The sequence below is a fragment of the Colletotrichum destructivum genome, chromosome 9, assembly GCF_034447905.1.
Source record: "Colletotrichum destructivum chromosome 9, complete sequence".
NCBI lineage: Eukaryota > Fungi > Ascomycota > Sordariomycetes > Glomerellales > Glomerellaceae > Colletotrichum > Colletotrichum destructivum.
This window is the reverse complement of record NC_085904.1, coordinates 3,243,589-3,268,864: the sequence shown is the minus strand read 5'-3', so window position 1 is coordinate 3,268,864 and position 25,276 is coordinate 3,243,589. Positions and strand designations below refer to the sequence as shown.

Below are 25,276 nucleotides of genomic sequence, written 5' to 3'. Positions count from 1 at the left end.
GTCTCTCGCCATTGTTATGCCGTCTGTGTCGGTCAACAAGTGAGAGAATTATCTCACCTCTCATCTCCTGGCAGCGCCTCGTCGTCAGACTGCACTACCCAACTGTGTCGCCACGTCCTATGTGCAGCCCCCCTTGCGGTCTGAGGAGGATGATTGAACGCCGGAACGGCTTCAGTACCACATCACGAACAGGAAGGGCACTCGTTTCATGTAGGCGGACATGGACAAATTATTGATGCGTGTTGAACTGACAGGTGGCGGATGCCGGCCAGTCCCAAAAACAAGTCAAAGTCAATGCTATCGGGTCTTATCCGCATAGATGCTGGCTGGTGCATCCACCGTCGAGAGCAAGTAATGTATACACCACTGATACCTTTGGGTGGCCTTGGATCTCCGAGGCATGCCCAATGGAGCTAAAAGACGCTGCCTTGCAGCATGGCTTGGACAAAGGCCGTACATGTGGCACCAGTGGGAGACAGAGAAAACGGCAGCTGGCTGCATGATGGCCGGCCAGTCGTCAGGCTCTAGACGCCCCAAACGGCAAGGTATGGGACTCGGCGGTCGAGGTAAAGGCGGAGGAGGGGCAAGGCCGCGAGCTGCATCAGAAGGAAGGGCAGGGGGGTGTCCAAAGGATGAGCGGAGAAGCGACGAGGAAGAGAGGTGAGAGAATGATTGCATCAAGAACGTCAGTAGAAGTCGGGTTGTATAACTGGCTTGGCGGATATGGATGACGAGGCGAGCGAATGCAGTTAGGAAGGTTGGAGTGAGTGAGTGAGAAGCTAAGACAGTGAATGAGAGTGACAGCGAGAGAGAGAGAGAGAGTGAGAGAAAGCGTGGACCACTTTCTTTCCCACCTCGCGACACCCTTCACGGTGCCCTCCCGCCTTCTCCATTTCTTCTGCTTAGGCCCACAAAACACTACCATCAGGCGATCCTATCGTCCAATCAAAGCCCGGTTCAGGTAAATAGAGTCCAAATCCCCCCCGACGGCAACCGCAGCCTCGCAGCCTCACAGCACTCCCGCCTTTCTCCTCCGTGCCGCCTCTCTCCGGTTCTTCACCACCCTTCATCTCCTCATCGTCGCAATCTCGGAACTCTCGTACGACTACCTGCCTCCTCGGTCATTGGCGCTTCCATGACCGCAACACACCTCAATCTCGAACTGCGATTCCACAAATTGTCTTCTCGTTGACACAAACCCGCAGATGGAAGAGTCTCAACCAGCGAAACGGCGAAAGCTTCTCCCGCGCCAACCTTCAACCAGCACTACGCAGGCGGCCCCATTCACCCATGAATTGGTGAGCATACCGGACGCACGCAACATTTTTTTCGATTTTCAAGCTGATCTTATGAATCTTGCAGCCTCAGCAGCATCCGGTCCAGGAGGCCCCTCCAGCCGAACGACATGACTTCGAATCCTTCGCGAGGCACCTGCAAGATGCCGCCATGTTGATACAACGCCAGACGGAGCGTTCTCCCTACGACAATGTATCCGTTCTCCTCCTACGGTGGGAAGAGGACACCTCTGTCGAAGCCGACTTAACAGCTATGGAAAACATTCTTCGGTCTGTATACAATTTTCGGACCGACCGATGGGCCATCCCGACTGTGCCCAACCCCAGCATCAAGCTTGGTGTTCAGATGGCTTCCTTTCTCGACCAAGCCAAGGCCAACCATTTGCTCATCATCTATTACGCCGGCCATGGTTACGTTGGATCCGACAACCAACTCTACTGGGCTTGGTGAGTCGCGGACCTGCCTTGAGAGCAATCCCCTCAACCCTTCTGACCGCTCATTCATAGCAATACCCGAGAAGATGCTGCAAAGCTTAAGTGGGACGGTGTACGTTGCTTGTTCGAAGATGCCCAGTCCGACATACTCTTGCTGCTCGACACCTGTTCGGTTCGGGATGTACCCGTCTCTGGAAGCCATGGCACCAAGCAAGCCATTGCAGCGTGTGGCCCTGAACAGACCCCCCGAGAAACTGCTGGCAAATCCTTCACCTACCACTTGATCGAGGCGCTACACAAACTGAGCACGGCGGGGAGGCCCTTCAGTGTACCGAGGTTACACGAAGAGGTCGTACAGCTGAGGCAACTGGAAAGCGGCCAGGCAACCAAGCTCATGAACGGTTCAAGCAAAACTCCACCTCCGCCGCCCCAGATTCCCATATGTTTCACTCTCACGCCCGGCAAGGGGCAAAGTCTGAACTTGGCCCCATTGCCTGCCAGGTCACTTCAACAGCAGTCGCCGCGGAACGGTGCTTCTGATGCGGACGGCCAGACAAGGACAACGCGGGAGGACCAGCTCATCGATCCTGAATCGGTCACTGACCTGCGCTTTGACGAAGCGAGAGTGCTTGTGTGCACGACATTCGTCGGGGATGCCAGCCCAGACATGTCCTTCTTCAATAGCTGGCTACACAACACACCGCCCCTCGCCGACAAGATTGAAGTCGAGGGAATGTTCCTCGGCCCTCCAACCATGCTTCTGATATCGATGCCTCACTCCATCTGGAACGTCGTACAGCACGACAAGGTCTGCTGTTTTCTAGGATACATCACATCCCATAACATGATCCAATTGTATCAGAAGCTAAAGGGTTCCTCGGGCATCCCCAAAGCCACGGCAAAGGAGGTTGAGGACGGTCGAATCTTGTTGGAGGCGCGGGAACTAGCAGCAAGCACGCCGGTTTTGCATCGACGTTCGTTGGACAGCAAAGACGCCTCCTACCCTGAGGCGGCCAGCCGCGTAGACACCACTCCTTCCGGCGTGTCGTTCGCAGCTGCCGCTGTCGCGGCCACAGCGGTGGACGGCAAAGATGACGTCGAGGATTCGGCCGAGATGCAGGAAGCGGCGGAACAGCTAAAGGCATTAAGCCATGTGCGCCATCTGAGCGACGAGGCCGCGCCGACCGTAGAACGGCAACGTACAACCCTCCCTGATGGTGCGATGCCCACCAACCACGAAGACACGGGATCCTCCCATGACGCGAACGAATCGGGTGCGGATGACACGATGCATTCCATCGACATGAGCACGCCCAACGCAAGAAGCAAACAGCGGCGATCCCTACAAAAAGCGACACCTAAGCAAGAAACGAGATGCACGCTATGCAGCCACGCTCCCTTCAAGGACTCGTCGTCGTTGCGCAAGCACATTGCTGCCGCGCACACCAGGCCATTCCCATGCGCGTTTTCGTTCGCGGGTTGCACCAGCACATTTGGGTCGAAGAACGAATGGAAACGACATATTGCCTCTCAACATCTATGTCTGCAGTATTACCGATGTTCGTCTTGCCCACAGAGCACCGTTGAAGGCAAGGGAAATGAGTTCAACCGGAAGGATCTCTTCACCCAGCATCTGCGTCGCATGCACGCGCCGTTCGCCATCAAGAAAGCCATTGCCAAGGGGGACAGCAAATTGCAAGTGGAGTGGGAGGGGCATGTGAAGGAGATGCAAACGACATGTCTTGTCACGCGCCGGTCACCGCCTCAAAAGTCGGCTTGCCCAAAACTGGACTGCCAAAGTGTATTCGAGGGTCCTGGATCCTGGGACGAGTGGACGGAGCACGTTGGTAGGCATATGGAGAAAGGTGAGGGCCAGCGACTCGGGGTTGATCGACTGTTGGCGAAGTGGGCTCTCGACGAAGGTATCATTGAGCGAAAGGGAGATGGCGAATATCGCCTCTGTGCCGGCAATGGCCCTGGCCCTGTCTCCGGCAGCGTTGGCGGCGGCGGCATTGCAGTCAGCGGCGAGGGGAGAGATTCTATCTCGGTGTTGTACCCAGAGCCGAAGCAAGAAGTCGAAGCAGGAGTCGAAGCAGAAGTTGAAGCAGAAGTCGAAGCAGATACCACTGAGGACAAGATGGAAGTGGATAGCTAGTTCATCAGTGCCATTGCTCTCGGCTTTTATCGTCGGGAAGATGCAAGAGGACGAAAAGGAGTGCTGTGACAAAGGGTCAAGGCGAGGGCGAACGTGGAGGACGGACGGTGCAGCTCACGGCGGAACTGGTGCGGGGCTGCGGATTTGATTTTTCTGTTAACCTATATACTACGGCGTCACTGTTGATTGGAAGGAGTTATCGGGCACGACTGACATGAGATACATGAACGACTTTCATTCACTTGGACAAAGTTCGCTTCTTGCTGGCTAGCTCGGAACAACACCTGGGCAGCCAGACTGGCGCCAGCCTGGCTTAGGTCGCGAAACGCAGGTTTGGTCGCGCGATTCGGAAAGAAAAATGGACGACGGACTGGAAAACACAAAAGGCAAACAGTATCGCGACAAAAAAATCCAAAGACCACCTTGAAGTCCTTGCATGACGAGACGCCTGCCTGTTCCTGCCTTTGATGATCGAATACCTACCAAGCAGCCTTCACAAGGCCTAGCTGACAATGGCAGTCGATGGACGACCCCTTCCCGCGAGATGCCCCGATGCCCGATGCCGAAAAGCCGTTCGAGAGTCTGAACTTGGCATCGACGCTCTTTTGAGGTTGCAGTAAATTGCGGGGAAAGGAAAATTGGTCGCTTCTAAGCCCCTCGCTCAAGCTCGGGTGGGCACATGACACGAACATTCCGACAGGCACATCCGCACCAAGATCCCAATTTCCGCCCCTCAATGTAGCCAACGAGCCGTTGAGGGTGTCCGGACGGGGACGGAGTGCCGATGGCGACAGTCTATTGAAGGAATAATGGACCCCCCTCGGCCGATTGAGCCGTCCTAGGCTATGCTGCAGTAGGCTGGAAGAAAGCTTAACGTGCGGGTCACGAGGCACGAGAAGGAGCTTGATAGGAGACTGGCATGGGAATCCCGGTGTCAGAAAGGGGAAAGCGAGGGGGAGGGCCCTATAATATGGATAATTGGTGATGGAACGGAGGGTGCCGAGTAATTTTGATCCGGCGAGTCCAGCTTCCAAGGAGAAATATATAAATGGTCCAGGTCCTTACGATGCTGTGCAAAGAAGAAAGGTAAACGGCTAGCGAGCGTACGCTTCATCAGCTCAGGTGCATTTGTTTGAGATTCTTCATTCTCTCTTATAGCTGTGAACCACTCACATCGTCGACTTATACACGAAGGACGCTGTTATCCGCCAACATGCGCCTGTTCAGAGGCATCGCCTGCCTCCTCGCGGGAGCGGGCTTCACACAGGCCACGCTCCAAATCATCCCCGGCGGTACATGGACGGCCGTGAGTTGAAGTTCCTTCTCCTGACCGTCATTTCATAAGCTCGAGGCACGATTAGTAGCTAGTCCTCCAGCATTCTGACTCAACCCCCCCTCCCAGACGAACACGGGCCGCCACATTCAAGCCCACGGCGCCGGCGTCACGAAGGTCGGCTCGACGTACTACCTCATTGGCGAGGACAAGACTGAGGGCTCCGCGTTCCAGAACGTCAACTGCTACGCCTCGACCAACCTCGTCGAGTGGAGCTACGTTGGCGCCCTGCTCTCGCGGACGCCTGAGGCGGGCGACCTCGGGCCCGGCAGGGTCGTCGAGCGGCCGAAGGTCATCTACAACCGCGGCACGGGGAAGTACGTCATGTACCTGCACATCGACAGCAGCAACTACGGCGAGGCCAAGATCGGCGTGGCCACGTCCGACAGCGTGTGCGGGAGATACACCTACCTGGGCAGCTGGAGGCCCCTGGGGTTCGAGAGTCGGGACATTGGGCTGTTCCAGGACGACGACGGCGCCGCCTATCTCTTGACCGAGGATGTGAGTCTCCCGATATACCTGTCCTGATGGCTTATGTATACAAAGAGAGAGAGAGAGAGAGAGAGAGAGAGAGAGAGAGAGATTCCGTGGAGACAACACGTTCGCTAACTGGGCGGTGGTGACAAGCGGCCCAACGGACTCCGCATAGATGCTCTAACATCGGACTACCTGAACGTCACACGGAACGTCTACCTCTGGGGCGAGAAGATTGAGTCGCCCGCTATCCTTAAGAAGAACGGGTACTACTTTATGTTTGGAAGCAAGCTCACCGGCTGGGACCCCAACGACAACGTACGTCCCCTCACCTTTCTCCCTCCCCCCCCTTACTTTGGCTGTCATCTGACACCTACCAGGTCTACTCCTACGCAACCTCCCTCTCCGGCCCGTGGTCCGCTTGGAAGATATTCGCGCCCGCCGGCTCCAAGACCTTCACCTCCCAGACCACCTACATCCTTCCCCTCGGCGACACGGCCATCTACATGGGTGACCGCTGGGTCAGCACGAACCTCATGCGGAGCACCTACGTCTGGCTGCCCCTGACCATCTCCGGCACGACCGTCACCCTTGCAGACCGCGTGAACTGGACCCCCAACGTCGGTGCGGGCACCTGGGCCCCGGGACCCGCCGAGACGTCGTACGAGGGCGAGTCCGCGACGCTCTCGGGCGGCGCAAGGGCGGTGGCGTGCGCGGGGTGCAGCGGGACCTCGGCCGCCGGGTACGTCGGCGGGTCGGCGGGCGGCCGAGTGGAGTTCTCCGGCGTGAGCGTGCAGGCTTCCGGCAGGACGACGGTGAGGGTGAAGCATCTGAACGGAGACAAGAGCCAGAGGTGGGGGACGGTGACGTGCAACGGCGTCTCGCAGACGGTCGGCTTCCTGCCAACCGCGGATGGGAACACGCCGGGGAGCAGCTCGGTGTTTTGCAACCTGAATGCCGGGTCCGCGAACACGATCTCGATCGCGAGTGGTGATACGTCGTGGGTTGCTGACATTGATAGGATTTTTGTTCCTGTGAGTTAGGTTTAGGAGGGTCGGACGGGCAATTCTTCTCAGCCCACACAGTCAAGCAGGAGGAATGTGAGAAGCCAAACACACGAAAGAAATGCTTGTTAATCTTTATTTGTATATGGAGAGAATAAGAGGTGAAGAAAAGCCTTGGCCAGGCAGGCGTATAAGCTAGATGACGTCGATGACAAAAGGTCCCGTCAGGGGCTTGTCGACATCAACCGTCTTGATGGCCTCCTGTCTCTTCCCAGTCTGTCCTCCGCTCAGGAGCGTGATCTTGGAGACCTTGAGCGGCGTCTGGTAACCAAATTCGCCATCCACGGAAACCTTGCCGTCCTTGTAGTCAAATGTGACGAGCGTGACGCCTGCCTGCTCCAGACTGACGCCATCATCGAGGTACAGCTTACCCTTCGCAGTCCCATCACGTCCCACGGCGATCAACAGCTCAAAGTTCTCTTGGCGAAGCTTCGTGGTCGTCATGGCACTGTTGGCGCGCAGGGGCAGCACAGAACCGCCGCGGATGAAAAGAGGGATTGTGGTGTAATCCTGCTCGGTGAGCGTGACGGTCGCGGCAGCGCCCTGGACTACCTCGTGAGTGTACCAGTCATAGAAGACATCGTCGGGAAGATAGACATCCACCGAGGTCGAGTTCTCCTCGGTGACGGGCGCAACGAGAACGGCGTTGCCGTAAAAGTATTGCAGGTCAAGGCCGAAGGTCTTCTCGTCCTTCGGGTACAGGTAGAAAAGGGGGTTGATGAGCGGGGTACCATCGACAGTCTGCTGGTGCAGCGCAGTGTAGATGTAGTCGAGGAGACGGTAGCGGATGGCGATGGCCTTGCGGGCGCTGTCCGCCACAGTATCCCAAAGGTAGAACTCCTGCGAGATGCTGTCGAGGGAGTTATGGTTGCGGTAGAAAGATGAGAAGGCGGCGAGGGCAGCCCAGCGCGCGCACAACTGCTCGTTAGTGTTGTCGCCGAATCCACAGGCGTCGGAGCCGACCATGGATACTTGGTAGACCGATGCGAACTGCAGCAGCTGAGAGATGGAGACACGGTACTGTTGCCAGTTGGAAAGGTTGTCACCGAGCCAGTGGCCGACGGACGTTCCGGCGCCGGCGAAGGTCGAGCGTGTGATGATGAGAGGGCGGAGGCTGGGTCGACGGGCCTGCATCGCGATTTTGGAGGCCGTCGACATCATGGACCCGTAGAGGTTGTGGGTATCGTACATGGCGAGTCCGTTCTGGTGGATGACGTCCGTGTTGACCGTCTTGTTGGAGATACCACCGCCGGCCGCGTTGGAGGCCGTATCCCACGCGGCCTTGTTGTGGATGGCGTATTTGGGGAAGAGGAGGTCGCGGTTTGGGAGGCCCATTTGCTCCCCGGAAGTTTGTCTCTTGGCAATCATCATGCTGTCAAACTTCCGGTTGATCGGGAGCGTTCTGGGTGACATATCTTTGCGGACGAGGACGTCAGATCGCTTGGTTTGGTTGTTGCCGCAGTCAGTACCGGGGGGTTGGAAGTCGCAAGGCCAGCCAGGAAGTGCGCGGGGGTTCTCGCGGACCGGTGGCGGTTCAGGGGGAAAGCCAACGGCAGAGCCGTAGGGGTCGTCACATGGGAAGTAGCAAGGGAAGTTGGAAGGCTCGTTCATGTCGATCCACAAAGCGTCAATGTCGACACCGTCGTCGGCGGAGAAGAAGTCGGCAAACTCGTTGTTCCAGTACTTTGTGATGTTCTCGGCGAACCAGTCGGGAAAGACGGTCACGCCGGGCCAGACAACGCCGATCCAGACGGAGCCGTTGCTGCGGAGAAGCCAAATGTTGTCGTCGATGCCGCGTTGCAGAGTTGGGGATTCGACGTATGCCACTGCAGGGTCTACCATGACGATGTAGTGCTGGTCATTCTCGTGGAGCTTGTCGACGAGCTGGCGCACCTTGGCGAGGGGGTAGCGCTCAGGATCGAGAGAGAAGACTCTGTGTGGTATTAGTGTGTGCTCATGGTGGGGGTCGCGGTGGGTGAGACTGACCTTCGTCTGTCCATATAGTCGATGTCGGTCCACATGGTCTCAAGGGGGATCTCGGCGATGCTGTAGTTATGGACCACTTCAGCAACGTTGAAGACATCTCGATATCCGTAGCGGCACTGGTGGAAGCCCAGACCCCAGTACGGCATCATGGCGGGCAGCCCGGTGATCAGGGCATACTGCTGGGCCACCTCGACGGGAGAGGGACCAGCCACAAAGTAGAAGTCCAGAACCCCGCCAAGGGTGTTATACTCTAGGTACTGGCCAGACTCCTCTGTCTTGTTGATGAAGACGTCCATACCGTTGGAGTTGAGAAAGAAGACTCCATGTGTGCCATTCTGGCGGTGTTCATAGTAGACGGGGTGGTTGCCGTACAGGTTGGCGCCTGAAGGGATGCCGTACGAGTCCTGAGACCACAGCGTGCGGATGTAGTCTGTGGTGTTGAGGCGGAAAGGGTCGGAATGCTCGCCCAGGCCGTATAGGTTAGGATTCTCGGGCAAGCTGGTGCGGAGGCGCAGGTATTGGCTCTCGAACACGATGTTGGCGCCCGATGTGTCGAAGAGGACCTCGCCTGTTTCGGACCGGGTCACGGCGAAGGAGAAGGGATTCTCGGTGTAGTTGAAGTGGAGCTTGGAGTTCTCCGGGCTCACGCCACCGGCATCGGGACGGGGGAACACAGACTCGGGGATCTGGTAGACCTGATTGCCGGCATCTTGGATTTTGACGTGGAGGCGAGTGTCTATGGTCTGTCTAAGCATTGGATCACGCAAGAATCTGCCCCAGCGGAAGCCTAGGCGCTGGGGTGCTCACCAGTTTGATACTCGACCGTTAGAGTCAGGTCGGTCAAATCAGTGCCGTAGGCGTCACAAGCCTTGCCAGCCAGGGACAGGTCGGCGGTCAGGCCCGTCGAGGAGGTTAGGACATTGGACGCTTGATAACCCGGGCATGCCGAGAGGGCATCATTGCTGGGGTAGTCTCTGCGGATGACGGCAGCCGAAGCTGCCGCTGTGAGCAGCCCCAAAACAGAAAGGAATCTCGCCATGGTGAGATTAGCAAGGCTTTCTTTTGTTTCTGTTTCTGACCTGGGCTGGCAAGGGTAACCAGGCTGGTGAGGAAGTCCAGAGAGCTTCGAAGGCAGGTTGAGAGCATGGCTCAGTGGCGGGCTTTATACTTACTTGGCCGCCGCTCGTAGATCCAGGAATTGTAGTTACATCGGCTGGAAGGCACGAAGTTCAACTGGCCCCCCCCTCCGCCACCCGCTTCTTTTGGTCAATGTCGGGATAAGGGGAGGAGAAGGGAGTGGGCGGCGATCTCCCTCCAACCACTTTTCACTTCGAATAATTGGGCATAGCTAGATGCATGCCTCTTCCTTCTTGTCGTATGACTGCTACTTTCTCTGCAGTACACGTGGAGTAGGTGATGGGAGCGAATGGGCCGGTGGTCCGCCCCATGGGCTGCATAGCATAGTCACAGCATGAACGTCATTCCGGTCTTTCATCTGCGCGGGTTCGGGGCTCCCTTGGATTGATTCGTGGTCTGCCCGTGGGTAATGAATGCTGTGTGCTGTCGTATTGCCCCTGCCGCGTCAATCTTGCTAAGGTTCCGGAGTTTAGTCGTGGTCATTTTCCAGAGGAAGTCTATTTGATTGAGCGGCTCAAGCGAGCAATGGAGCGAGGTAACGCCGCCAGTGGCTTCCTGGGCTAGGAAAAGACCCCATCTATGCATTGGGGGACACGCGAGCTGCAAGCTCCTCTTTTCTTCTTCTTTTCTTCCTCTTCCCCGCATCCGCACCGCGATCTTGAGACCGAGACTTAGGGGAACTCAGTAAACGTGACGACGACGACGACGATGATATGCAGATGGAGCTGGGGAAAAGGCCGAGATGGGGGAAAACCCGCATCATGCTAAGGCGGAGCTAAGGATCTAGCTGTGTTGCGGATGAGCCGTCATTGGCGACGGCGTGATGTACAGGAAGGGGGAAGAAATACAGGATCGAGAGAATGGGGATTTTCCTTCTTCTTTCATCCCCTCCCTTTCCCCCCCTTTTTTCCCTTTTTTTTCCCCGGGGGTTTTCATTTTCGTTTTTTTCATGCTTCCCCCTTCCATGTTTCGCTTGGTTCTAGCCTCTTTCAATTGTGCCTATGCTTTTTACCGGTTTTTTTTTTTTCTGCATGAGATGTATTTCTGTGCGACCTCAAGAGAGACCACCTTAGCTACGTGTCTTAGTAGGGGACCAGGACTGGGGCTGGTCTTGGGTGCAGCTCAACGGCCCGACTGGTGGCTTGACCGGATGGCGGGGAAAAGTACCTCAAAACTGGATGAAGCACGTTGTATCTGTCTCTGTACTCTGCATTCAGGTTGTTTGTACAACCCTTCGCCAACCCCGCATCTCCATCCATCACCCCGCATCCGCTATAAACATCCGATGCGCCCCCCCGGTGAACACCCCCGGTCTGCCAGCGGAATCTCCGCAAGCTCGCTCGCTCCCACTCCTTGCCATCTGTTCATCTTCCTTCGCTGTCACCTCTCCCGCTTTGTATCACCTCATTGTGTGTGCCACTCACGTCCGGCCTGCACGTCACTTCGATCCGGGTGGGCTTTAGTCTTGGAGCTTGGAGCTTGAGGCAGACAATCCTCGATGCTGCAATCCGCCGAGGCATGGATGGTCTCGGCCAGACTGTCGGTACTATCTACCCTGCGTCTCTCAGACTTTCCTATTACGAGCCGGGCGTCAAAAGAAGGTGTGGGAAGCATTGTATCGATCCAGCCTGTCTGCCAATTGTGACTTGGATCAAACGTCCCACGATGGTATGGAACACGGCGGTTGCAGTGTCCCTCCCTTGGTCCCTGCAAAGCGGTAGTATCTAGAGCGTATCAATGCGACTTCAGAGTGGGTGTTTCAGATGCCAGAGATAGAACAATCTAAATACTGAAAAGTCCACTCCCTATATGGCAGATAGTTGTGCAATGATAAATTTCCATGTTTCGCATGACTGGTGTTACCTGGGCCCGATCAGTCCATGCAAATGCGAGAAGACACAGTCATTGAGGCCAAATTACCAAACTTGTCAAAAGTTTCCCATCTCTGTTCTTCTCACGTTGCGATAGACGAGCTCTTTTGAAGGTATACCGGTCCAAACCAGTGTCCTACCTTCGGACTGTGGCTATGATTTGTGGCTTTTGAACAACTCGACAATCTCATCTCAGTGTTTAAAGGGTTTGTCGTCGTATGAGACGTCTATAAGCCCATCAACATCAGCCTGAGAGCATACTCCCAAAAGAGCTTCAAGTGCCTAGATCGATCATTGCCTCCTAGAATCCATTCCGATGAGTTCCAGGCGGCAAGAGATATCTCGACCCTCAAAGAAACGCCTTCTCCTCAGCTCAACAAGCTTGGGCTGCCAGGCACATGAAACCTCTCCAAGTCCCATGGTTACCAAAACAAGAGTAGCAGCTACATATTAAGAATACCATCAGGCCTCCCCATGTCTTTTGTGTGCCATGATTAGGATGGCAGCCGCACACAAAGCATTCCATCTTTCTCCACATGCTTTGGTCACCAAGATGAGGGTAGCAGCTACAGGTCGAGCGCCTGCTTCCTCTCTACGTCCCTGATTATCACAATGAGGGTGGTCGCTACGTGTCGAGCGCCTGATCTCTCCCCATGCCCCTTGGTTCCACGGCGAGGATGGAAGCTACACGTTAAGATGAGAAATGAAAAATCTCTGTGTCTTGCCTCACCTTCCACTTTTCTTTCCTCATTACCTGAGCTCAAGGGATACCTTTCTTTCTTCCCCATCCCAGCTCAAGAAGGCCAGAGACTGGCAAAGTTCCCTGTCCAACAGAGACTTGGCTTTTGACCTATGGAAAACGCCCCCTTTATGCCCACTTGAGCTTTCTTTTCATTGACGGCTTTTCGCTCCTCTCGACTTATGAAGGGGAGGAAAAGAAAAAGCGAGTTCCTCGAATTTCGAGCTTCTGCTTGACGAAATCTTGGCATTTGCCGACCATTGTCAACTCGGGCAAATACCATCGTTTGAGAGAGAGGCAAGCTTTGCGTCCCTAGGCTTCTTTACCTTAGCTGAACCTTTGCCCAGGCAGAAACAAACAGGAACACTCCAATTCTTTCAGCCAAATTCTCGAAGAAGCCAGCAAGATGGCCTCCCAGAACGATAAGATAAACAAGGACCCCGAGGGCGTCCGACGCATTCTCTGGCCAGCGGTCCATCCCATGGCCAAACTTAGCGAGGAAAACCGCCAGCATGAAAAGCCTGCCAATAACTTCCAACAGCAGCAGACCGGCGCTTTAGCCTCCGTTGGAGACGGGCGCCATGATGTCTTCCTCTCCGGCCTCAAGCAGACCAACAGAGAGATGAAGCCCGTCAATAGCTCCCAGAGACAGGGCCCTGTCGGCTCGGGCCTTACTGACGAGGAGCGCCGCAAAGCTTTTCTCGCTGATCTCTACGAGGGACCTTACGCCAACATGGGCCAGCCCATCGATGATCTTTACGATAGTCCCTATGGCCATATGAGCCGGCCCGTCCCCGCTCAATTCCACGAGGGCCCTTACGCCATGAACCGACCCATTCTCATGCCCGTCTCCCGCTTGGGTCGCGCCGCATTTCCTGGCGCCAAAGCTCGCATTATTGCTGGCTCATCGGAAAATGGGTATCCGCCTGGTGGCTTCCACGACAGCTCGACTATCATCCTCGGCGAGCCTGCGACTCCCGGAGACAACGCTGGCGTGTCGACCCCTATTCACATCCGCGCCCTTCCTGCTGGTGAAGCCCCAAGATACAACAAGGTTATCCGTCTTGAGAAGGACGAGAACAACGGCATGGACATCGACCCGAAGGAGACCGGTTCAACCACTGGCAACGTCCTCCACTTCGATTCGAGTCCCAAGAACCTCTTGACTCCCAGCATGCAGAGCACGACTGTCATCGGTGCCCAGACCAACCCGGCCATGGACACGGACGAGAACGAGACTGATCGTGTCTTCTCCACCCCGTCCCCTCCCCCTCCTGGTTTACACTGGAACGAGGGTCCGTTCGGCGCTACTCCTGATCGCCCTCGCACCGTCAAAACGGCACCGGCTACCATGCTTGCTTACGATGACATGGAAATGTCACCTACAGTCCGCCGCCAGATGGAGCGTCTCCGTATCACATCGGGCACCGCCTCCCACCCTGGCCGCGTTACTGATCCCGATATGTTCGGCCGTCCTTCCAGCCACCCCCAGGGCCCTCGCCCGTATCTCCCCGGCATGCGAGTTCCGCAGACTCCGACCAAGGGCAAGAGAGACCGGTGTGAGTTTGAGAACACAAACACTCTTTCTGGTAAAGATGTGGCACGCGAGCGTGAGATTCTGGCCCGCTACATCGCCGCCGCCAAGGACGAAGGCAAGAACATGATGGACGACGACGAGGATAGCGAGATGGACGGCGATCATGGCGAGGAGGATGACGAGGACACACCCAAGGCGTCGGTCCTTAATTGTCGCATGGCCATGGACGAGGAGTAAGAGGTTCCGTGGCCAATAATGGGATAAGACTCGACTGCACAGGACCTTTATTACCTGTTCCTTTCAGCCGCGAGTCTGGTATTGCCTCAATTTCCTTCTATGGCGGCGATGGATGGACAAAGAGACTCCGAAATGTTATTGAGAGGCTTGGGGTTTCTGGCAAGTCGGCGTGAGGCGGTGGTTGGATCAAGGGTAGTTGGTTGGTCGTCCTTTCCGTTCTAGCTGATTGATACATAGACAGCGAAAAAGGATATCGCTAAAACTTGGTTCCGGTAACGGATAAATCAATATCACATCTGCAAGAGTGTCTTGCAGCAATCACACCCCCTTCTGCCCTCCTCCGCTACTCCAAGCCCAAAACGGTACTGCTAGAGTAAAATAAGGTACCTACCTACTTACCTGCCTTTGACGAAGCCAGCGCTTTTGCACACACCCAGATAAGCTCCACCCCCAAGTGTCTGTCAATCGCTAGTCACTCAACCAACCGCCTCTCTACCTATTCCGGAGCCAACTTTCCTCTTGTCCCCGGTTCACCTCCGGGAAAAAGGCCCATCCGTCCCTTGCAGCTGCCTGCCAGTTGTTGAAACCCGACACCCCCTAGAGCGGGTAGATCGCCAAGGGCCATGAACTTTCCTACTTCATCCATTAACGACTTCGCATTCACTCCCAACGCACGCTCGGACGCCCAGTCACAGCAGCAGCAGAATCACCACCCCCAGCAACAGGCTCACTTCTCGTCCCGCCATTTACAGCAACAACAGCAACAACTGCTGCAGCTTCACCAGCAGCAGCATCCCCTGCCGCCGCCGCCATCCCCTCCACCCGCGTCATCTGCCACCGCGCAATCCTTCTCCGCCGCCCAGCAAGCCTTCGCACACGCGCAATATCAACAATTAGCCCTCATGAACGGTATGAACGGTGGCAATGTGCCTAATGGCATGGGCGGCATGCCCACCCCGGCAGGCCAGCAGGCTGAGCTCAACTATATCTATGGCATGGTCGAGGAGCTCAGCCGGCAGCTCGCGGAGAACCGCCGAGTCACTGAGGATATTGTGTCTGGTCTCGGAAGAGTACGCAGCCGTGCGAGGACGCAGGGAATGAGCAACGAGGACCTTATTCACAACGCTGCCGATGACATTCGCGGTATGGAGTGTCAGCTCGGATTTCATGGCAACGTGCTAACCTAGCCTCTAGCCCAAGAACGGAACCTCGATAACTTCATCTCCATTCTCTCCGAGTCCCTCGAAAAGGCGAAGTACAGCCGCGACGCCAACGCGACCCTCCTAACCCAATACGCGACTGTACTCGCCGCGATGCTGAAGCAATTCCACGAGTACAAGGCAAAGCACGTCACGGATGTCGCCGCATGGCATCGTTCCTACCGGTCCCAGCTTGCCGAAGCACGCGCCGAGAACAGCAGACTCCGAGAACAGATATGGGAGATGCAGGAGCGCGCCGGAAAAGCCAACGAGGCGCTGCGTAAGTTCCGTCGCAAGTACGACGAGAACGAGGCCAGATGGGACCGACGCGTTGAGGAGGTGGCTGCGCGCCAGGAGTTGCGTTTCTGGAAGCGCATGGCCATGCCTGAGGTCAGCGACGACGACCCCTGCTGGAGCGACGACGACGACCTCATCGACTCGGCGGAGAAGGAGCGGCTTAAGGAGCTGGAGAAGAGGGTTGCACAGGAACAACTTGCTGGGAGCCAGCAGATGGGTGAAGAGTACTCGCGTCCCCAGTCACCAGAATCTAGCATGATGGGCGGCGTTCCCATGCAGAGAGACCTTGGCATTCCCATGCCGATGCCTGTACCTCCGCCACGTCCTTCGAGCGCGACGTCCAGTACTGGATCTTCTGGTCAATGATTGAACATACTGGTTTACGCATTTTTGAAGCATGCGATCGGGCATCATGGGCGCAAGGGGAACCTAGGGTAAAAAGGAACTTCACCGGCGTTTGGTATCAGGTCTGGGATGAGAGGATGGATTTGGGAGGATCAGCCGTATTATACCTTACGTTATGCTTGCCAAGCAGTCTATCTCTGGGCGATTACTGTCATGAATACCGTCATAGTTTATTGGAATAACGACTTCTAATGATCCTGCCTAATGTTTAGACTGCGGCTCACCCTATTTACAGAAACATACAAACCATAAAGAGACAAAAGCCAACCCTTTTTCTGACTGAAACGCCTCAGCTTGATAAACATAGTCTTCAATTACGCCTTTTGCCGTTATCTTCACCGCCCCCCCGCTCTGTATCCCTGCCATAGCAACATGGAAAATCAATTCTTGTTGACGACCATGCCAGCGGAAATCTCTGGGTCGTCGGAGCTGCAGCTGCTCACTTGGAGGCGGATGCCCGTCCGCACATCAACCTGGCCCAGAGGGATCAGGGTGGGCTGCCTCATCTTCTTGATCCTGGATTGCCAGAACCGGTAGCCAAAGTACAGGACAGCTGGGATCACGGTTCCAACATTATCGCGGATGACGGCCTGAGCATCATGGCCGCCGATGGGCAAAATCGCCGTCAGGATGTTGGCAAACAAACCTACGGCGCAAACAGAAACCCCAACCCAGGCACCCCAAGCACCAAAGGGGCTGTTCCAGAGGAGGGTTTTGTGGTCATGCCCCTGGGCAGCCCACGCCTTGCGGAAGCGAATGTGGCTCACGCAGATGGAGGCCCACGTGTAGTAGTTGCTCGCCCCCGAGAGGCTAAGCAGCCAGTCAAAGATGACATCGCCGCCGGGTGCCAGGTTGACAAACGCAATCAGACCGAAGACGAAGGTGACTAAGAAGGCATACATCGGCACGCCCCATTTGACCGTGGCGCCCCAGCGGGGGCCCATGCCCTTCTCGCAGAGGGCCTGGAACGCACGGCTGGCGGCGAAGATGCTGGTGTTGGCCATGGAGACGACGGCGACGACGATCAGGGCGTTGAAGAAGCTGGGCAGGTGCGGGATGTTGGCGAGCTGAGCGGCCAGCGTGAAGGGGCTATACTTTGCGCCATGGCCGACCGAGGCCAGGCGGGGGTCGTCCGATGGCACGACGAAGCCGAGGAGGAGGAGGGAGACGATGTAGAAGAAGAAGATGCGGGCAAAGACCACCTTTGTCGCGAGGGGGAGGGACTTTTGCGGGTTCTTGCATTCGGCCGCCGTCATGCCCAGGAGCTCCGTGCCGCCGTAGGACATGCCGGCGACGCGGAAGACCATGAGAAAACCGGATAGGCCGTTTTTTACCGCGCCGGGGTCGTGCCAAAATCTGGATCCCGTTCCTTTCCTGCGACAAGTCAGTTTTTTTTGGTCGATGATAGAAGAAGAAGAAGAAGAAGAAGAAGAAGAAGAAGAAGAAGAAGAAGAAGAAGAAGAAGAAGAAGAAGAAGAAGAAGAAGAAGAAGAAGAAGAAGAAGAAGAGGGAAGGGGGAATGCATACCGTGGATCCGATGGCACGGCCCCAGTAATGATGAAGATGGCTGTGAAGATGAAGACGGTGATAGCGATGGCCTTGCCGATGCCAAAGGCGTGTTCAATCTCGCCGAACCACTTGGAGCCGAGGAACGAGGTACCCGTCAGGGTGACGAGGATGGGCGTGATGATGTACGCCGGCTGCAGGTCCGGGATCCAATACTTCATCTGCGCCGCGATTACAGTCAGCTCGAAAGGGAAGACGATGAGCCAGTTGAAGACAAAGTTCCAGCCCATGGCAAACCCCCATGGCTCGGAGATCATGCGCCGAGAGTATTCGTAAAAGGCGCCGGCGACGGGATACGAAGCTAAGACAAGACACCACTGTTAGCATTGTGTTCCTCCAGCGTCTGTCACTGCCGAACCCACGATAACATAGGTGGTACGCTTGATCTACCAGCTACTGATGGACCAAGAAAGGGGCGATGGGGTTGCGGAAAGACGACCTACCTGCCAGCTCTCCCAGACACCCCATGGTGCAGGTAACGCCAAGACCGACGATTGCAAAGTTGATAGCCAGAGACAGAGGTCCACCAGAGCTCAGGGCGGCACCGGATCCCACGAAAAGACCGGCACCGATGGAACCTCCTAACGCCATGAATATCATGTGCCGAATACTGATGTTCCGCTCCAACTTGTCGCCCTCGGCCATGACGACCCCAAGGCTGTCGGCGCCGCTCAGTGCCGTGGAGCTCATGGTCTTGGCCTCGACCATTGTCGTCGTCAGCTTCCCAGACTTGTCATCGTCGGTTCGAAATAACGACATGTTGACGTGGAGCAGTGATTGAAAAATCAACCGAGAGGCTTGGTGATGGATGTGGCAATGGGAATGGACAAGTAAGTATAAAGAGAGGGCTGGACGGGCGGTACTGAGCAACGAGGAAATAGGACCTTGTGCGAAGAAAATATAAGACACTTGTAGATGAAGACAAATGACACCGATTTGAAGGAAGTGAGGAACTATGCAGTGAGTGCGTCTGAAGGAGGAAGGGAGGAGAATATGGGGTAAATGTACGGAGATGCCGATGTTGGATAGGGGGGCGGAACGATAGCCAGACCACGGTACGGCGTTTCTCGGCTACCTACCCTCAAATAAGTTGCGATAAGAAATACCAGGCCGGATAGTGTGATCACGCGGCTGGAGGGGTCTCCGAGCATATAAGGTTTTGAAGGCGTAGTTCTGGCCGTCGCCATCATCACGTTGACAAGAAACTCATCTATCTCCTTGCATGCTTGATTGTTCCCTATCATCCTCCATGTGTGCCACATGCACGCCATAATAGAAGACAACCGTGTTCGAGCAGATAAGAGAAGATGGAGGGAAATAGCAAACAGCACCAGATCGCCTACCGATAGATGCAGTCGGAATATCAAACTTCTCCCTACACGGGTTGTGTTCGTCTGTTGGTTGCCCGCACATGTTGTATTTTGACAACTCAAGCCCGACGGGTACGTGGCCGGGTTCCCAAATGGAGCTCTGGGTTGGATTCTTTCAACAATCCAACAGTAGACTCAATGTTGATGCCATGGCCATTATGATACAAGCTCCCGTTGTCGCATCTTTATATACACGCTTCAATGCCGAGTCGAGTGTTGTCGCCAGTGATGCCATTCAGACCGGAGATCACGCCAACGAGGGGTATCCGAAGTTTCAAAGCCAGAGTCAAGGCTCTATCAAGATTGATGGACTCCGGGTATCGATGTGGCTTGGGCTCATGGTAAGTCATCTGGGCAGCCTTTTCAATAGGTTTGGATCATAGTTGCTGTTCGGTAATGGAGCCGGCACCTGTTTGGTAAGTGTTTCCTCGATACCTGTATGGGTTGGTTGAAATAGAGTTGCGAGATACGCTGGAAACCATGATGTCTAGCCGTAGCTGGCGCAGTTGTGGATGCTTTGGTGTTTGGCAGAACCATGTGCTTCCGCGTCCTAAATTCTTGCAATGACTCCTAAGTTGTTTTCAATCAGAGAATTCGCACCACAATGAGCATCAAGATATGCTAGAAACGAAAGTCTATTTCCGAGGCCAAAAGGGCTCGACATATCAGTCAGCCTGGTCAGAGGCTCATAAATCCCAATAACTTCCACAAACAGTCCCATTTGGCAGATCATTTATCCACTTTGCATCAAATCCGCCCCTGCTGACCCAATTCAAAAGCCCTGTTATTGTACAAGCGCGAACCTAAAGTCATACTCAATAACCACTCTGTTCCCGTCTCTGATCATCACCCTCATCGTCCTTCGAACCATTGGCTGCTTCTCCAGCGTCCTTGATGGCCTGCTCGTCGCCTCTGAGCTTGGCAAAGTAGGACTTGATGTCTTCTGCGCCGATCGCTTGGCCGCTCTCCGCAAACTGCTGGAAGAATGGCTTCAGCTGCTCCTTGAGGTGATTGTATGCCATAACCCCCTCAATCGCACGAACGCGGTCAACGTTTCGCAGAGCACTCTCGCCACGCTCTAGAAGGCTGCCGCTGCCATTAGTCGATCCGATGTGCTCCGAGTCTGCACCGTCTGAAAGCGGCGGCTCGTATGTCTCCTCCTCCTCCAGCAGCTGCGGGTTCGCGTCCAGCCTGCGGTAGCATGCTGAGCAACGGCACAACTTGTCACGGAAGTCGTCCTTCATGAAGAGCGAGAACTCCCCCTCTGGCGGGGATGCAAGTGCTGCCCACTTGCAATTAGACGAGGTTTCCTTCGTCTCTTCTTTGACTACTGCGACACTGTCGTCAGGTCTGTTCTCCGATGGTTCAGAATCGCCCTTCAGCCGCTTGGCCTCCGGTTCAGAACCATCATCATCTATCCTTCGTTTCTTGTTTGCTTCTTCGGTGATGGGAGCTTCATCGACGATGGGAGCCTTCTCTTGCTTCTGACTCGAGTAGACGGCGGGCAAGAATCCCTTTGCACCAGCGTACTTCTTGATCCATGAATTGGCGTTGACACATTTGTAGCAGAGGAACGCCTCAAAGTCGTCTTCGCCTGGGAAGCCGGGTGGCATCGGCGGATCGTCATCGTCGTCCTCTTCTTCCTTGACGCCGACGGCTGTCGCCTCCTCTGCCGGGCGCGCCTCCGAACCTTCCGAGATTGTTGGCAATGTTGCAGCTTCTGTGATCTCAACCACGGGTTTGGCCGTCTTCTCCTTCTTCATACCATCGAACCAGTTGGGGCCTAGTCCGACCAAGCAGCCGGGGTGGTACCAATCCTCGCCACAGCCACCGGTCTCTGCCGTGCCCAGGCCTAAGCACTGAAACATGGTGCCCTTCTGCTGGAATGGATCATAGTCACACTCGCACGCACAGAATCTGTTCCTAAAGTTCTGGTTGTACTTGTTGTTCGCGTCAGGCTCTTCCGAATGAACGCCGCCCTTGGTGTTGGTAGTAGGGTTGATCCGCAGGCTGCAGGGACTTGTAGATGGATATCGCTTCGTGCCGCAATCGCATGTGAAGTTTCTCTTGGTGAAGATCTCAACAAGAGTGTGTTCGCCGTGGCACTGGACCGAGCAGGCATAGCAGACGCCTGCGCCATCGTAGGGGTCCTTGGGATTCGCGGGCGGCGGATTGCAAGTCAGACAGGCAAAAACGCTCTGACGTAGGGGTCCAAGAACATTGGTGCAGTTCTCGATGCTCTAGTGTGTTGTTAGGATAATTATTCGTTCGGTGGATGGAATACAAGGTAACGAACGTAGGGAAGAGCTTCGCGCGCGTCGGCTTCCAATTGCATCTGATCGCGGATAAATCTGGAAAAAGAGAAGAGTCAGCTGGAGGCAGGAATCGTCATGTTTGGATGGCGGCGCACTCAGCAGCGGTTTGAGAGTCGTTGGATTTGTGCGATGAGAAGCTTTCGCTGCGCGCAGCCTTTGGCGGGCCGACAGGGACAGCGACATCAGCGACATCAGCGTCGCCGGACACAACTGGTGGCGGAGGAGGATCCATTGACATTGTGATGATGTATTGCGCTGTGATGGGCCAGGAGGGATAGAAAGTACAATCAAAACCTGCCCTTCTTGTGGTGAGAGTAAACAGGTGACAACTAGCAGGAAAACAAGAAGTTGGTGGATAAGAGAACGGCATTCCCGGTCTCAAGCATCGCGCTCGGGGAAGTAGGTACGTCAGATACGTACCACCATAGCTTCCACTTTCCCTTGTAGCCGTCCACAATTGCCCATTTACGCGTCGTCCGCATTAGGTAAAGTGCCACTTTACGCGCTCACCCCTGTCGCGGTTCCCCCTGGCGACGCGGATGGGTCCTCGTTCTTGGTAATTTCGCATGTCTATCTGCCCCCTCCACGTCCTCCCCATTTCTGCGTCCCCTCTCCTCTACAACCACCTATCGACGATTTCGTCGCAAACTTTTGCAACCCGAAAAGAGGATCAATCTACTGCATAGAGCCTCTTCTCAACCCGCTATCATGAGGTAAGACTTCCCATACTTCTTTCATTCAGACTTTACCCGCATCACTCCACTCGAGTGCATGAGGAAAAAAACCACTTTAGTGTTAACCATGAAACCAGTTCTCCTCTTAGAAACAACCCCAGCTCTGCCAACCGAGGGGCATCCGCTCGGGCGAGTCGCAAGCGTGGTCGTGCGAATGGCGACGATGGTTCGTCCGTTGCTCCGGCTTCAAGCCCCATGCCCTCGTCTCCCCCGGCACCCTTCATGGCGCACGGCGGTGACGATGATGAGGACATTGAGGACGAGGCCGAAATCCAGGATGACGACTTGGACGAAATGGACGAGATGGCTGAAGACGAAGTCGACCTTTTCAGGGAGGGATTCGAGCAAGATTACAGAGCCAAGGAAGACGATGGATACGAAGGCATCGACATCGATGACGAGGGCGAGTTTGGCGACATGGACCTCGCCGAGAGACGGAAGCTCGAAGCCCAGCTCAACCGCAGAGACAGAGAGGTCGCTCGTCGTCAACGAATTCCTGCCGCTTTCCTCCCCGGCGAAGATGATGAGGGCGACATTGATCTGTCTGCCCAGCCTCGGCGTCGCCGCCACCACTACGATGAGGACCCCGACGAAGACATGGACGCCGATATTATGGATGAAGAACTTTCTTTAGAGGCCCTCCAAGACGTCAAGGCCGCCAGTCTGACGGAGTGGGTCTCTCAGCCCTTTGTGCAACGAACCATCAAGAGAGAATTCAAAGCATTCTTGACAGAGTACACCGACGAGCACGGCTCCTCAGTTTATGGCAATCGCATTCGGACCCTCGGTGAGATCAACGCCGAGTCTCTCGAGGTTTCCTACGAGCATCTCTCCACATCCAAGGCCATTCTGGCCTACTTCTTGGCCAACGCACCGGCTGAGATGCTCAAGTTGTTCGACGAGGTTGCCATGGATGTTGTGCTCCTTCACTACCCCGACTACGAGCGCATCCACGCCGAAATCCACGTCCGCATTTTCGACCTCCCCGTTCACTACACCCTGAGACAGCTTCGTCAATCACACCTCAACTGCTTGGTGCGCGTCAGCGGTGTCGTGACGAAGCGGACGGGTGTTTTCCCTCAGCTCAAGTATGTCAAGTTCGACTGCACCAAGTGCGGTATCACTCTTGGCCCTTTCCAACAAGAGTCAAACGTCGAAGTCAGGATTTCCTACTGCCAGGCCTGCCAGTCTCGGGGCCCTTTTACGCTCAACTCGGAGAAGACCGTGTACCGCAATTACCAGAAGCTCACCCTTCAAGAGTCTCCCGGCACGGTTCCCGCCGGTCGCTTGCCGCGCCACAGAGATGTTATTCTCCTTTGGGACCTCATCGACAAGGCCAAGCCCGGTGAAGAAATCGAGGTGACTGGCGTTTACCGAAACAACTACGATGCACAGCTGAACAACAGGAATGGCTTCCCCGTTTTCGCCACCATTTTGGAAGCGAATAATGTCATCAAATCCCATGACCAGCTGGCAGGTTTCCGTATGACGGAGGAGGACGAGCTTGAGATTCGCAAGCTTTCCAGGGACCCCGGCATCATCGAAAAAATCGTCAACTCCATGGCCCCAAGTATCTACGGCCACACGGATATTAAGACGGCCGTGGCTCTGTCATTGTTTGGTGGAGTTGCCAAAGTAGGACGAGGCTCCCATCAGGTTCGCGGTGACATCAACGTTTTACTTCTCGGTGATCCTGGTACTGCCAAGTCTCAGGTTCTTAAGTATGTTGAGAAGACGGCTCATAGAGCCGTTTTCGCAACGGGTCAAGGAGCCAGTGCAGTTGGTCTGACAGCAAGTGTCCGGCGTGACCCTCTAACCAGCGAGTGGACCCTGGAAGGCGGTGCCTTGGTGTTGGCGGACAAGGGCACGTGTCTGATCGACGAGTTCGACAAGATGAACGACCAGGACCGGACGTCTATCCACGAAGCCATGGAACAACAGACCATCTCCATCTCCAAGGCCGGTATTGTAACGACCCTTCAGGCTCGTTGCGGTATCATCGCAGCTGCCAACCCTATTGGTGGGCGGTACAACTCGACCATCCCCTTTTCCGCCAACGTCGAGCTCACTGAGCCTATTCTTTCTCGCTTCGACATTCTGTGCGTAGTCCGGGATACGGTTGAGCCTGAAGAGGATGAACGACTTGCTCGCTTCATTGTTGGCTCGCACAGCCGCAGCCACCCTTCATCGCAGCCTGGGGAGGATTCGATGGAGGTGGAGAACGAGTCAGAGAACCAGGAAACACAAGCCGAGTCTCAGAGGAAAGAAGGTCAAATTCCGCAGGAACTCCTCCGGAAGTACATCTTGTACGCGCGTGACCACGTCAGTCCGAAGTTGTACAACATGGACGAGGACAAGGTCGCTCGCCTGTTCGCCGATATGAGAAGAGAATCCCTGGCTACCGGCGCATACCCCATCACCGTAAGTCCCTCCCCCCTAGATGACGTATTAAAGAGATAGAATGATGCTAATTCGACCCCAGGTTCGTCACCTCGAGGCCATCATCCGCATCAGCGAGGCCTTTGCAAAGATGAGGCTCTCGGAATACTGCAAGGCGGAGGATATCGACAGGGCCATTGCTGTGACGGTTGAGAGTTTTGTCGGCAGCCAAAAGGTCAGCTGCAAGAAGGCGTTGGCACGAGCTTTTGCCAAGTACACGTTGAACAAGCCGAGTGGGAATTCGCAAAGGAGGACGGGAACCAGTCAGGCATCGAGACGCGCAGGCCTCATGCGAGCTTAACTTGGTCGGCCTAGTCTTGAGTATTGGGATTATTCGCGATTTATAACTGTGGGTGGAACAATTGATATACCGGCAAAAACAGGCTGGCGGCGATCGGCGCAGAGGCAAGCGCATATGTCCTGGATGGATGTTTGATGGATGATATCAGGTTAATGCGCATAATGGTTATTTTCCTTGTGTGTTGGTTCAATACATGCCGACTGGAGGAAGAAAATGTCCCTCGTACTGAAGTTCATCATCGGAGAGTACCCGGATTAGAAACGAAGAAGGGGGTGCGAGTCGATTCTCGATTCAACGTAGAACAACCAAACCATTGCCCGTTCAGATGGACGAGGAGAAGTCCTCAGTCCCCAATGATGCCAGTAGTAGCCGCATTTGACAAGGACC

The 25,276-nt window shown here is 55.3% G+C and overlaps 9 protein-coding genes across 9 annotated transcripts; 6 read left to right on the top strand and 3 right to left on the bottom strand.

The window, feature by feature from the left end:
- Positions 1 to 33: 33 nt before the first annotated feature.
- On the top strand, positions 34 to 900 carry CDEST_14089 (uncharacterized protein). Its single transcript, XM_062930245.1, has 2 exons — positions 34 to 210; positions 273 to 900. Exon 2 carries the CDS (start codon positions 401 to 403, stop codon positions 662 to 664), a length of 264 nt encoding a protein of 87 aa, XP_062786296.1. The 5' UTR covers positions 34 to 210; positions 273 to 400; the 3' UTR covers positions 665 to 900.
- A 130-nt stretch (positions 901 to 1,030) lies between these two features.
- On the top strand, positions 1,031 to 4,890 carry CDEST_14088 (Putative peptidase C14, caspase domain, Zinc finger C2H2-type, transcription factor Grauzone). Its single transcript, XM_062930244.1, has 3 exons — positions 1,031 to 1,298; positions 1,363 to 1,742; positions 1,803 to 4,890. Exons 1-3 carry the CDS (start codon positions 1,206 to 1,208, stop codon positions 3,883 to 3,885), a joined length of 2,556 nt encoding a protein of 851 aa, XP_062786295.1. The 5' UTR covers positions 1,031 to 1,205; the 3' UTR covers positions 3,886 to 4,890.
- Positions 4,847 to 6,889, top strand: CDEST_14087 (Putative glycoside hydrolase, family 43, Galactose-binding-like domain superfamily). The gene is made up of 4 exons (XM_062930243.1): positions 4,847 to 5,191; positions 5,288 to 5,719; positions 5,846 to 6,010; positions 6,073 to 6,889. The coding sequence occupies exons 1-4, from the start codon at positions 5,099 to 5,101 to the stop codon at positions 6,733 to 6,735; spliced, it is 1,353 nt and encodes a 450-aa protein (XP_062786294.1). The 5' UTR covers positions 4,847 to 5,098; the 3' UTR covers positions 6,736 to 6,889.
- Position 6,890: 1 nt separating this feature from the next.
- CDEST_14086 (Putative glycoside hydrolase family 31, galactose mutarotase-like domain superfamily) lies at positions 6,891 to 10,313 on the bottom strand. Its single transcript, XM_062930242.1, has 3 exons — positions 9,550 to 10,313; positions 8,743 to 9,478; positions 6,891 to 8,689 (listed from the first exon to the last, which is right to left on the bottom strand). Exons 1-3 carry the CDS (start codon positions 9,779 to 9,781, stop codon positions 6,892 to 6,894), a joined length of 2,766 nt encoding a protein of 921 aa, XP_062786293.1. The 5' UTR covers positions 9,782 to 10,313; the 3' UTR covers position 6,891.
- Positions 10,314 to 12,895: 2,582 nt separating this feature from the next.
- CDEST_14085 (uncharacterized protein) lies at positions 12,896 to 14,429 on the top strand (the record flags this gene model as incomplete). Its single annotated transcript, XM_062930241.1, has 1 exon — positions 12,896 to 14,429. The coding sequence occupies one exon, from the start codon at positions 12,896 to 12,898 to the stop codon at positions 14,261 to 14,263; it is 1,368 nt and encodes a 455-aa protein (XP_062786292.1). The 3' UTR covers positions 14,264 to 14,429.
- A 202-nt stretch (positions 14,430 to 14,631) lies between these two features.
- Positions 14,632 to 16,416, top strand: CDEST_14084 (uncharacterized protein). Its single transcript, XM_062930240.1, has 2 exons — positions 14,632 to 15,406; positions 15,458 to 16,416. Exons 1-2 carry the CDS (start codon positions 14,887 to 14,889, stop codon positions 16,123 to 16,125), a joined length of 1,188 nt encoding a protein of 395 aa, XP_062786291.1. The 5' UTR covers positions 14,632 to 14,886; the 3' UTR covers positions 16,126 to 16,416.
- A 128-nt stretch (positions 16,417 to 16,544) lies between these two features.
- On the bottom strand, positions 16,545 to 18,489 carry CDEST_14083 (Putative amino acid permease; the record flags this gene model as incomplete). Its single annotated transcript, XM_062930239.1, has 3 exons — positions 16,545 to 17,538; positions 17,692 to 18,031; positions 18,174 to 18,489. 3 exons carry the CDS (start codon positions 18,487 to 18,489, stop codon positions 16,545 to 16,547), a joined length of 1,650 nt encoding a protein of 549 aa, XP_062786290.1.
- Positions 18,490 to 19,720: 1,231 nt separating this feature from the next.
- On the bottom strand, positions 19,721 to 21,761 carry CDEST_14082 (Putative E3 ubiquitin-protein ligase UBR7). Its single transcript, XM_062930238.1, has 3 exons — positions 21,511 to 21,761; positions 21,397 to 21,451; positions 19,721 to 21,340 (listed from the first exon to the last, which is right to left on the bottom strand). The coding sequence occupies exons 1-3, from the start codon at positions 21,651 to 21,653 to the stop codon at positions 19,916 to 19,918; spliced, it is 1,623 nt and encodes a 540-aa protein (XP_062786289.1). The 5' UTR covers positions 21,654 to 21,761; the 3' UTR covers positions 19,721 to 19,915.
- Positions 21,762 to 22,013: 252 nt separating this feature from the next.
- On the top strand, positions 22,014 to 25,255 carry CDEST_14081 (Putative mini-chromosome maintenance protein). The gene is made up of 3 exons (XM_062930237.1): positions 22,014 to 22,128; positions 22,227 to 24,570; positions 24,632 to 25,255. Exons 1-3 carry the CDS (start codon positions 22,124 to 22,126, stop codon positions 24,887 to 24,889), a joined length of 2,607 nt encoding a protein of 868 aa, XP_062786288.1. The 5' UTR covers positions 22,014 to 22,123; the 3' UTR covers positions 24,890 to 25,255.
- Positions 25,256 to 25,276: the final 21 nt, after the last annotated feature.